Genomic DNA, 12,387 nt, shown 5'->3' with positions numbered 1-12,387 from the left:
CATGCAGCATAAATTCTCCAGATTTTGGGGAATCCTAATCCCTTTGATTCAGGCTCCTCAGGAGAAGGGGATAGAAGCTAAATGGCAAATGATCTGCTGTAAACATTTAGAAAGCAGAGTTTGAGTTTCCACTTACACAAACATTAAATCAGTGTTGCTTACCAGAGTGGAATATGGTTCCTTGATCAGCTAAAGCAGTTCATTCACCTTGGAAAGAGATGAAGATTGACCCAGGAGGAGTAGATTCTCTTCTCTTTTCAACAGCAAGACGAACACAAGAGAAAAGCAGATGCAAATATACGTTTTACTTTATCTCTGCTCTTGCTCAAGATAGTGGATTGCAAAACTAATCTTTATACAGTTCCGTTTACTGGCATGCACGCAGTCTCTTAGTTTGAACATTCACCCAGTTTATTTATTAAAAAAAAAAAAAATCTTGTTACCTGCCAGTTCAGATCAATTTGCATAGGGCTGAATTCCATAAGTGTTTGGAACTGATTGATTGATTGATCAGGCATATACACCACTTCAATGCAACACTTTTAGTAGTGCAATGGGTACCTTAAATATATACATGGCTTTTAACCCTCCCCAATTCCCCAAAATGGAAAAAGGGGTCAAAAATTTGAGGAGGCAAAAGGGATTCTGGTGGACCACATGCAATTCCCAGGCTGCACTTGTCACATCCAGGGTTAACATCTTTTGTGAAAACTCTTGGGACACGTAAGAGGTGAGAAAGCAAAGCAGAATACAGATGAAAGCAGCAGATATTTATTTGAGCCCTTCTTCAAACAATCTCAGTTTCCCTAGGAAACAATATTAGATCCGAGAATAACCTATCCAGTGAGGATAACCTTTCTCTCTGTCCATGAATGGATCTGCTTCTTTGTCCCAAAAACTTTTGCTCTCAGAACTAGTTTTTCCACTCATTCCCTTGGCTTTGTCAAGGCTTAGTTGGATTAATGTTTTTGCCCTGAGTTCTGGTTGGTTTCATATTTCTAATCAGCTTCTAATCATTAGTTCCCATAAAAAGATATCCCTGGAATGTTTACACCCTCACACTGCCTTCAGAATTTCTCTTTGTTCTGACCAGCAATTTATTGCCCAAACGTGATTCCACCTGAAATGAAATTCCATTCACAATTATAAATAAATCTTTGACTAAAGCTTCACAACTTTTAAAATCTTTGAAACTGGTGAAAAGTGATGGCAGAGGGATATAGTTGTCAATGGTTCTCTTATTTAAAATTATTAGAAAGATTTAAAGTAGAAAAAAAGTATGGTTTTGAACATTGTAAGTCTGAGTTTGAAACAGAATTGTGTATAAATGATGAGCATGTAATTGATAAAATGTATAAACTTTTATTGAAATTTGAAACAGAAGAAGACCAAGTGAAAGAATGTGTGATCAAGTGGGCTAAAAATGTTGGTTATAATATACAGATGGAGCAATAGGAAAATATGCAGTTGAAAGAGTTGAAATTTACATTATGTTATAATCTTAAAAAGAATCTTACAAAATGATGTACCGCTGGTATATGTCACCAGAGAAATTGTTTAGAATGTATAAAGGCACTTCAAATTTATGTTGGAAATATGAACAACAAGAAGTGACATTTATCATGTTTGGTGAATGTTTAATTTATCATTCACTCAATGTGCAATTTCTTATTGTATGTGAAATTTGTTATTCAGACAGTGATATCTAGCGCACCAGCCGTGCCCCTCCCCAAATTTGTTGATTATAGCAGTGGAGATCCACACCTTGGCTATGTTCCTTTGGACTACCGAGATGCCTCTCACGTGGGGCTTCTCTTGAAAAACATCTGGAAGTGCAAACTGTGGCATATGATCATATGATACTTATTCTGACAGATCTTCACTACTTCCTAGTTGCTTTTCAGGTACAATATAAGTGTGGATGTTTTTAGAACCTTCAGCGTTTTAGGGCCTGAGCATCTAAGGGATCACCTCTTCTTTAGGAGCCTGCCCAGTTGTTAAGGTCTCCAAGTCAGGCCCACTGAAGATGCCCTGACTGCTGGGGGCCAGTCTTTCTGGCATGCAGGAAAAGGCTTTCTCCTGCACTGCTCCCAGTGTGTGGAATGGGCTTCTTCCGGAGTTGCGCTTTGGTTGCACTTTGTCAGTATTTAGGAAACTGCAGTCATGTATTTTCCAGGTTTTTAAATGTTAGATGCTAAGATTTTTTTTTAATCCAGCGTTGAACAGAAATCAAATAAAGGAGTTAAGATAACCCCCCACATGCCCCCAACAGATTTCCTCTTTTTGCCTTACCTCAGCTTTAGCTGTCAGAGTTTAACTTAGACCTGGGCTTACTGTCTGCCAAAGCAATTTCACCACTTTTGACACATCCTTTTTGAAGTTGCTAGCTGAACAACGTGAGAGAGAGAAACCAAGCCTCTTCTGTTTGTCTGGTTGTTTTAAAGGAGGTAAGACAATCTCACAAAGAGGGTATCTGGATTCCAAGGCACACCCCCCTGCCTCAAATACAGCAACTTCAGCTTCTTCTTCTCTTCCTTGGCACTTCTTCTAAGCAGAAGTCAATGTCGTCATCCATATCTTTGGATTTTGCTCAGTCTTCGACCAGAAACCCTTGCCCCCTTCCCTAGCCTTCCTAGTTAAAATGAATCCTGCCACTGCTAAAGCCAGGTCTACATCCCCACATCTGTATCCTAGATGGACATTTCTTTCCTGCTGGGGACAACAGTAACAACCATATCTATTTCTTCTTTAATTTAGCTTCATGGTCTTCATCACATTTATCTCACATCCTAGAGGTATCATTTCTGTTTCTGAACATACAACCCTTTTAGAAGGAGCTTCCCTTTTGTGCACAGGACACAAATGAAAACAAAGTAAATGCAAGTATTTTTTATTGATTTCCCTTCCCTTCCCTTCCCTTCCCTTCCCTTCCCTTCCCTTCCCTTCCCTTCCCTTCCCTTCCCTTCCCTTCCCTTCCCTTCCCTTCCCTTCCCTTCCCTTTTTTTTTGACAGAATAATCACAGATGAATCAAGTTATCTTTTAAGGAGCATTTGATTGTTCCATTTTGCTGATGTTAACATCCCTTTCTTATATGGAGCCTTCAAAATAAACTCACATGCTTAAATGTATTGTCGAAGGCTTTCACGGCCGGCATACGATGGCTGGTGTGGGTCTTCCGGGCTGTGTGGCCGTGGTCTTGAAGTTTTGTTTCCTAACGTTTCGCCAGCACCTGTGACCGGCATCTTCAGAGGGCAGGAGCACAGACAGGAGCAGTTCTCTCTGTGCCTTAAAATTTGTGATGGGGTTGGGCTTAAAATTCACAGACAGTGAGATGATATTTATTGCAAGCCACATTGATTTTTTTAGATGCAGAGAAGGCCTTTGAACTGGACTTTCCTCTTTAAAGTTTTGGAAGATATGAATCTTGGAGAGAATTTTATAAAATGGGTAAAATCAATTTATACTTCATAGAAAGCACAAATAATTGTTAATGGAGATCTAACTAAACCATGTGAGATGCAAAAAGGAACAAGACAAGGGTGCCATTGTCCCCCAGCCTGTTTATTTTAATTCTTGAAGTATCAAATAGAGACATAAAACAGGATGAGAAGATTGGGGATGTAAAGATGGAAAAAGAGACTTATAAGGGAATTGCAATATTAATGGGTAAATTAAAAGAATTTGGTGAACTATTTTTAGCAGGTTTTAAGATGCTAACAGAAGACAAAGATTTTAACAAAAAATATGAAAATACAAGATCAACCAGAATTGATGAATAAAATGGGTTTTAAGATTGAGAAAAGGGTAAAATACCTGGGTATCACCATGATAAATATGAATTGTATGTTATTTCAAAATAATTATGTTAAGACATGGAATGAAGTTCAAAAAATATGTTAAAATGGTACAAAGTACAATTGTCATTGTTGGGTAGGATTTCTGTGCTTAAGATGAATGTTTTACCTAGAATGTTATTTTTGTTTCAGACAATACCTGCTTTGGCAACTGATGTACCATTTAAACAGTGGCAGAAGGACATATTTAAATTTCTGTGGAAGGGGGAAAAACATGAGTTAAGTATAAGGTACTACAAGATGCAAAGAAAAGAGGAGAATTGGGTTTATCTGATTTGGCTCTCAGCATAAGTAGCATTGTATAGATGAGAAATTATGAGCAAACATAAATGGTTAACTTATTGTGATATATTAGAATTTTTTCAAGTAGAATGTAAAATAAAGTCAAGAGAAGATCTGGTAGCAGAGGGATAGTACCTGTCAATGGTTTTCTTATGTACAGAAAGGTTTAGACAAAAGATTTCATGAACAATGTAAGACTAGTTGGAAACACAACTGTGTACAAACGATGAACATGTTACTGCCAAAATGTACAAACATTTATTGAAATTTGAAACAGAAGAAGAACAAGTAAAAGAATGTATGATAAAATGGGCTAAAAACTTTGGTTACAATATACAAGTGAACAATGGGAAAATATGTGGTTGAAAGATTTGAAATTTTCACTATGTTCTAACGTTAAAGAGAACTTTTATAGAATGGTATATGTCACCAGAGAAATTGTCTAGAATGCATATAGGTACTTCCCATTTATGTTGGAAATGTGAAAAACAAGAAGGATCATTTTATCATGTTTGGGGGACATGTAAAAAAGCCAGGAAGTTTTGGATACAAACATACACTAATTCTCAAGCTCTTAAAGACTAATATACAGTTGAAACCAGAGGCTTTCCATTTGGGACTGATGGACAGACAGCTGGAAACAAAGTCATGGAACTTTGTTTTTATATATGATAACTGCAGCAAGATTATTATATGCCCCAAAGTGGAAAGACTTGGCACTACCCACAATGGGGGAATGGTTGGTGACGATGGTGGAACTTGCAGAGATGGTCAAATTGATTTCCTTGATTAGAGAAAAATAATATTTACCTTTATTGCTGACTAGAAATCCCTTATAGACTCTTTCCATAAAACAGAAAAAAATGAACTTATGATTTATAGCTTTGAAGATTGGAAAAAATAGATAATAGAAAAAAGAGAGTTTTTCTTTTTGTAACTATACAGTAAGAGGTAATTTTATTTATATGTACTTATATTTGCCCCAAAGAAAATCAGAAGTTACTTCTTTCTATTTCTTTTCATTTTTTTTATTTTACACTTTTTGTCTTTCTCTTTTTTTCTCTTTTCCTTTCTTTCTTTTCTGTATTTCATTTTAGTTTTTATTCGTTTTTATCTTCTTTCCAAAACTTAATAAAAAGCTATATATAAAAAAAGTTATATGGAGCTTTGAAAATAAACCCGCATGCTTAAGATTTGTGGTGGGGTTGGGCTTAAAATTCACAGACGGTGAGGCGATATGTATCGCATGCTTTGTCATTCCAAGTGCCATCGTGGTACATTTCCACACATTTCTCAGATCCTGAAGGTTCATTCTTATACCAGTTGGTAAAATTCAAAGAATCCCCATTCCGGAAATGGAATTTCCCAGGATCATTGCTTTCAATGATGCCCAGATAGGCATAAGTATTATAGTGTCCCACAATCCTCTGAATTGCTTTGTTCTCGTTCAGGTTTCTTGGTGATGCAATGGAACCATGAGCTGCTTGGCAAGTTGCTTCTGTTTCCTCAAACACAGATGTCTTCCCGGTAGAGGCAAAGAGCTTATCACCAGCAATTGCAATCTTTCCATCCAAGGTCAAAGCTGCAAAGGAATTCAGAAACCTTGCTTATTTCATCCAGATGGCCCCAATCCTGCCAGCCTTTTGTAAAGCTTTGAAGACCCATGGAGTCCCTGGTGCCCTCTGAGCTTGGTTGTTTCCTTGCAGACATTTCATTACCCAACTACTGAAAGCAAACAACCAAGCTCAGAGAGCACCAAGGACTCCACAGTACAGCCTGAGCTACAGATGTTCTCTTCTACTGAAGACCCTTTTGGGTCCCCCCCCCCCCCGGAGGTTTTGGGCATTGGGACAGGGTGTTGGGTGAGCCCATTTTGAGAAGTGGATTGATGGATTACCCCAAGTGCAATGTATTTTTGATTTCTGTTTCACTATTTTGTTACTGATTTCAATTTAAGCTAGTTACCCTGTGTTGTGTGGCAAGTGGTTGGCTATACAAATGAATGAATGAAAAAAAGTTAAATAAAAATGATTTCTTCATTGCTCTTTTTCTCTCCCAAAGCTAGGAGAGTCTATATTCACTTTTCCAAATGATGGGAAATCACAAGTCTCATTGAACTGAATTGTTTATGAGCTCTCACTATAGGTAGTCCACATTTAGCAAACACAGCTGGGACCAACTACTTGGTCATTAAGAAAAGTGGTTGCTAAGTGAAACTGTGATGGTCCTTATGACCTGGCTTCAGCTTTCCTTTGCTTACAGACCTGCAAAGGTCATAAATGTTGGAATTGGTTGCAAAGTTACTTTTTCACCACTGTCATAACTGTGAACGGTCACTAAATGAGGATTACCTGTAGTTTAGTTCTGGGTGTCCTCTGATCCATCACAAAATTCAGGTTGAAAGATAATAGATTTACAGAAATTGGTTTTATATAGTTAAGTTGCTAAGTAGCACCAAACCTAGCTGTATCTGAGTGGAACTAAGAGACTTCCAATTTCCTTTCTGTTTTTGTTCAAAAATGGCAATAAAGTTTCTGAGTTGCTTTTTATGATCCCATTAAGATAAAAAAAACAGTGTCTGGACTGTGCTATGGCAACCTGTTGATGGAAGCTGTTATTTCATGTATAAAAATGGTATTTATTGATTCAGGGAAGAGGTGGAATTCTCCCTGACATGCTGGTTTTCCATATGCATGGATATTTTATATGCATAGAAGGGCATTGCACTGGGGTGGGCCAAGTGGTATCTGTGGGCATCTGTCTATCCATAAGCCTCCTGCACCCTATGATTTAAATTATTTAGTTAAAAATCTGTTAATTATTTAATGAAAAAGAACCCACAAGGACATGGCATGTTGCAAAGTACACTTTATTTTCTGGAATTTGCTTACTAGATTTATATCCCAGTTTTCCTTCAGGAGCTCAAGGTAACATATAGAAGGCTCACTCCTCCTGTTTTCCTTTGCAGCAACAACCCTGTGAGGTAGGTTGGGCTGAGTAAAGCTAGCCCAAAATCACCCCATGAGCTTCCTTAATCTCCCTGTTCCTAGCCCAAGACCTTATCTACTACACTCCATTGGCTTTCTGTCCCACATATACTTTATAGACAATATTAGAAAACAAAAATGGGGGATGTCACCAGCTCAGTTTGGAAGGGTGCCTGCATGTCCTTAAATGTCCTTAAAAAGGGCTGAGATGGTGGGCAGCGAGGAAGGAGTCTCTGGGAGATGGCAGGAACAATCTTCTGGAAAAGGGATGCTGTCCCCACCAGCCACTTTTTCAAATAAGCACATTTTGGGGGAGCCATTTGATGAGAGCACCCATCTAATCCTATGCAAATTTTAGATATAGTCACCAGGTCATCCTGGCATCATGTAAGTCCACCTGCACTCTAATATGGAGGAGACCAGACTCCAGCTGAATCTTTCATGAGTATTACGACCCTGTCATGTATTTGGTCTAAAAACAAAGGCGTGGTAGTTCAGAAGAAAAAATCAGTGAATGTTACAAACTCCAGTGACCTCAGAATGATAAGGTGAATAGCTACTGAAAAACAGAGGCACAGTCTGGCTTCAGGATATCACATTCTTTATCAGTTAAGTAAAAGAAATAAGAATAAAAACAAATCACCCCCTATTAATCTGGGGAAAAAATGAAAGATGTTAAAAATGTACCTCTTTCCATTCTGGTGATTCTGCACTGAAGTTCTCTGAGGTCGCTTTCTAACTGGGGATCCTGGCTTGCAGGCGTACCTGTGAATGAAGAATAATGGAAGTTCATTGTCCAACAGCTCAGCTGCAGTTATTATTCTGTTACTTGATTATTTGATCCTGTGAAATTAGTTGAGACGGTGATTTTCTTTAATGATACATTTGAACAAGAATCATTAATAGTCTGCTATTGGAATGATTCATTGATTGATTTGTAGGCCTAGAGTATTCCTTTAGCCTTTCACCTGAATTGGATGGATTTTTGGTATATCAAATGCCTTTTGGTGTCTTTCCTATTTTGAAAATGATCAGAAATTGTTCAGAAAGAGATCTAGAAGAAAATCATAGTTCTGCCTATTGCATAATTCCAAGTTAGTAAACCACGGCTGCCATCCTGATTTTTTTAACCCCTCCTGTGGATGCCTCTGTCTGATGCTCTTCCAATGGATGAGACCAGAGAAGAGTCCCTGAAATGTGACATTTCCTTCCTTCCTGCAACACTGTGCTGCCTTCTTAATAGAAGAGGGGAGGGGGGAACCTTTTTCCTATCAAGAAGTAGAGATCCACAGGGAGAAAAAAAATCATACTGGCTATTTGCAATAGTAATAAAAATATTTAAGGGAAAAACCACCCTTTCTCTCCCCCTTCCTTCCTTCCTTCCTTCCTTCCTTCCTTCCTTCCTTCCTTCCTTCCTTTCTTTCTTTCTTTCTTTCTTTCTTTCTTTCTTTCTTTCTTTCCTGTCTTCCCCCCTCCCCCTTTTAAAAACATGTTTGACCAGAATGGTAGACTACTTTTGGATTACATTTTCCAAAGGATTAGCTTAGATCCATGGGATTTCCTGATGATGTAACATCAGGTAGCAACAAGCCCTGGACCTGCATAGTTTTTTTGAGACCAGCCAAGACAGAATGAATATTGTCACCTTGCTGGGCAGATCACTCTTACATGAATTTATTTATTGTCTTTTCTAAGCAGTTTGTCCACCACACAGTGCACGTCTACTGCTCATGGTTTGGTGCCTGTTGCAACCAGAGGGAAACTATTTAAGGCATGCTCATCTCATGCATTTCCTTTGCAAAATTTTCATTTTTGAATGTGTGATTCCTTGCTCCTGGAGAATGTATGAATCTATATCTATAGGAAAGTGGGTTAAATGTATATACAGTTCCATCAAAGTGATCCCATTCTTCTGAAGATGAGGTTAATCATGAAAAAAAGATGTGCAACAGCCTCTACCTGTGCTGTTGTGGCATTATTCACCCAGGGAACATTGGCGCACATGATTCCATTGTGCAAAGACACATGTGAAGAGGCCTAGACATCAGTGAAACTTATATACTGAAGTATGTCAAGCTCTAGAAATGACATGGAGAACATCACAGAGAATGAGTTTGCCACCTTGCTTATTAGTTACTTTCTCTGTCCCCCCTCCAGATGTTGTAAACAAATGCAAACCAACAGCTAACCCCCAAACTCTGCAAATCCATATTCCTCCTTACTCTTTCTGCTTCTGCTAAGTTCAGCTTGTAAGGTCTGGACCGTCTTTTCCAAAGCAGCAACTTGCCTTTGAACAGTATCAACAGCTAAAGAGAAAAATGGAGAGAAGGGAATCTCATCAAACACCAAAACTTCCATTTTCTTTTAACCCCTTCAGACCAGAACTTAGGAAGCTTCTAGATAAGGCTATATGATACAGTAGCTCTGCCACATTCATATCCTTATGCGGGAAGCCCAGAAGATGCAATTTTGGACTGCTCACTTTCCTGTTCCAGCCACCCCACCCCACCCCACCCCACCTCTCCCATTTCTTTTGTCTTTCTCTAAAACATCCAACAAGGAAGGAAGGCAAGGCAGAAAAGTTGCATGATGTCTTTTTATGGGTAGCACCAAGGAAGTTGCTACCAACGTATGCTATAAGCTTCAGAAAGTCCCCCTACCTTGAACCTCCAGATCTTCTTCTGGGGCATTTCTACCCACGTTTCAAGCACAATACAGCCCCTGAACCCTCTCAGTGAAAAGGTAGCAGGGAAAGGGGCTGCTTTTGTGTAGGAGCAAGAAGAGATTGAAATGCAGCATAACAGGGTTGGGCAACTTGCAGGTTCAATCCATGCATTTTGCTCCATAATCACTCCAACCCAAACCTCCCAATAATGACACTTTGGCTCATTGACATGACCTTGTGAAGTCCTATCACTGGCCACAAGAATTGTAACTGCCAAGAGGTGGAAGGAGAAGGAGAAGGAGAAGGAGAAGGAGAAGGAGAAGGAGAAGGAGAAGGAGAAGGAGAAGGAGAAGGAGAAGGAGAAGGAGAAGGAGAAGAAGAAGAAGAAGAAGAAGAAGAAGAAGAAGAAGAAGAAGAAGAAGAAGAAGAAGAAGAAGAAGAAGAAGAAGAAGAAGAAGAAGAAGAAGAAGAAGAAGAAGAAGTAGTTAAAAGGTTACTCCCCATCTGGTCCTGTTGGAAGCATGCCTGATCTTCATTGTGCAAGGCATAGGAATAAACTAAGTTGCTGGAAAGTTTGAATAATATTCTGTCAGGAATTAAGAGAAAGAAAAGGCAGCTTGAAAGGGAGTGATTTTGGAGCAATCCAATCATGGTGGAGAGCCTTGATTCAAAATGTAGCTGTTTGATTTCTCACACATTAGGATCATATGTTGTGGCTGAAAGCCAGCTGTCCTGCTCTTACATTTCATAAAGGTATTCCTGAGCAGTTGCACCCTGACATGGACTTCGGAAGCCTCTAGTGGTTGAAACCGGGAGCTGAAGGATTTGTGTCAACGGAGCCTCTCATCCCAGCTCCTGCTAGAGAAGGTCCTGTCTGCATTATACTTCTCAGAAAGCCTTGCTTAGTATTTTCATCTTAAATTAACAGAGCTTTCAAAAGTCATTGCCTTTTAAATCTATGACCACCAGTGTATTTTATAAATGCAATGATTTTATTTGCTTTTTGTTTCTTCGTTTATTAATTATGGGATAAATATATAAACGTAAAGGAGGAGGGGGTGCTTAAAAACATATTTCCATTAAAAACAATTTTAATATTTAAGTAAATGTTTAAATTAAATGAGAGGATTTAGATAAAAATAGAAAATAAATGCCAGTTTGTGCAAAGCCCAAACGCTATAACCTATAAATTGAGAAATTGTTGCCAGTTTGACTGAGTTAACATGATTATGTCTCTGGGACTGTAGCCTCGTCTCTCAAATCAGGAATTCAGATTTTTAGCATAACATTGTTGAACTGGAATGGATCAAGTAGTTTGAATTTGTTCTTTGAAGATTTGAGAGGAGGGATTTCTCCCCATTAGAGGTTACATTAGACTAGCAAAGAGAGAAAGACAGAATTGTGGCCAATTACTACTGATGGACATTGCAGAATAGCCAATATCTGAGCTCTTCTTGGAAATATCAGAGACTCCCCCTTCCTTCTCATGCAGGCAAAACTCACCAACAAAGAATGCATTCATACCTGCCAGATCTCCTTTTTGTCCTTTCTGGCCTGGGACTCCTGGAACTCCCTGTGGTCCTGCAGGTCCAGCCTTGCCAGGGACGCCTGGTTGACCCTTCATTTGGAGTCCTAGTGTTTGACAAAAGGAAGCACCTCTTGGACTCCATTTCCCCCAGTAGCCACCCCTTTCCCCCCAAAAGCTCAGCACCTATCCATCAGACGTCTCCTGCCAATGACAGGATGTTTTGTTAGGCTGAAGGGTCAGTTGCATGCAGATGAGAGACAGAAAACAAAGGAGAATCTATAACATCTCTGTTAGCCATTCTGACCCTAAAGGTCCTCCTCCTGTTTGTTTAATTACAGACATAAGATTAAGCATATAGCAATCTGTAATGAGCAAACAGTTACAGAGAATTAGATGGAGAATGAGAATCACAGAAATTATACCTGGGTCTCCTTTCTCGCCTTTGGCCCCATCCCTTCCATCTCTTCCAGGTAAACCACTGAGTCCTGGATTGCCACAAGCCAACACTGGACAGGAATTTGTATCCCGACTCCTTGTATCAGGAGCAGCAGCCAAAGCCAGCGATGCTCCTAAGAGCAGCAGCAAGATGTTGAAAAGTTGGCGGAAATACATTGCTGGTGCCTTGGAATGAGAATAAAGTTAAGGAGAAATTATTTGGGGTATCTGGTTTTAGAGATGATTTAGAGCTAATATACCAAAGTGAATTGCAGTGGATGTCTGGATGATGTTCAAAGCTACATACTCATGAACAACATTTACCAAGTAGATATATTATTGAATTATTTAATTGGTCATGCAGCATAAATTCTCCAGATTTTGGGGAATCCTAATCCCTTTGATTCAGGCTCTTCAGGAGAAGGGGATAGAAGCTAAATGGCAAATGATCTGCTGTAAACATTTAGAAAGCAGAGTTTGAGTTTCCACTTATGCAAATATTAAATCAGCGTTGCTTACCAGAGTGGAATATGGTTCCTTGATCAGCTAAAGCAGTTCATTCACCTTGGAAAGAGATGAAGATTGACCCAGGAGGAGTAGATTCTCTTCTCTTTTCAACAGTAAGAAGAACACAA

The 12,387-nt window shown here is 39.1% G+C and overlaps 2 protein-coding genes across 2 annotated transcripts in view; both read right to left on the bottom strand.

The window, feature by feature from the left end:
* Window positions 1-296, bottom strand: part of LOC112540368 (mannose-binding protein-like) — a 6,235-nt gene extending 5,939 nt beyond the window's left edge. Inside the window, exon 1 of the mRNA XM_088129267.1 lies at window positions 163-296. The gene's annotated coding sequence lies outside the window, so the exon portion shown is untranslated. The remainder of the gene's footprint in view (window positions 1-162) is intronic.
* Window positions 297-3,048: 2,752 nt separating this feature from the next.
* LOC112540729 (pulmonary surfactant-associated protein A-like) lies at window positions 3,049-12,387 on the bottom strand. The gene is made up of 6 exons (XM_088129249.1): window positions 12,272-12,387; window positions 11,740-11,938; window positions 11,314-11,421; window positions 9,347-9,430; window positions 7,812-7,889; window positions 3,049-5,719 (listed from the first exon to the last, which is right to left on the bottom strand). Exons 2-6 carry the CDS (start codon window positions 11,927-11,929, stop codon window positions 5,349-5,351), a joined length of 831 nt encoding a protein of 276 aa, XP_087985375.1. The 5' UTR covers window positions 11,930-11,938; window positions 12,272-12,387; the 3' UTR covers window positions 3,049-5,348.

The sequence above is a fragment of the Python bivittatus genome, unplaced genomic scaffold (assembly GCF_059951505.1).
Source record: "Python bivittatus isolate LINGU-HERP-01145 unplaced genomic scaffold, Pbiv_v1 ctg000050_np1212, whole genome shotgun sequence".
Lineage (NCBI taxonomy): Eukaryota > Metazoa > Chordata > Lepidosauria > Squamata > Pythonidae > Python > Python bivittatus.
This window is presented reverse-complemented; position numbering and strand designations above follow the sequence as displayed.

Coding starts and splice junctions, on each gene's coding strand:
- LOC112540729 (XM_088129249.1), bottom strand. CDS start 11,929: ATGTATTTCCGCCAACTTTTCAACATCTTGCTGCTGCTCTTAGGAGCA. Junction 9,431..11,313: donor ACAAAAAGGAGATCTGGCAG/GTATGAATGCAT, acceptor TTTTCTCTTTAG/CTGTTGATACTGTTCAAAGG. Junction 5,720..7,811: donor AATCACCAGAATGGAAAGAG/GTACATTTTTAA, acceptor ATTCCTTTGCAG/CTTTGACCTTGGATGGAAAG.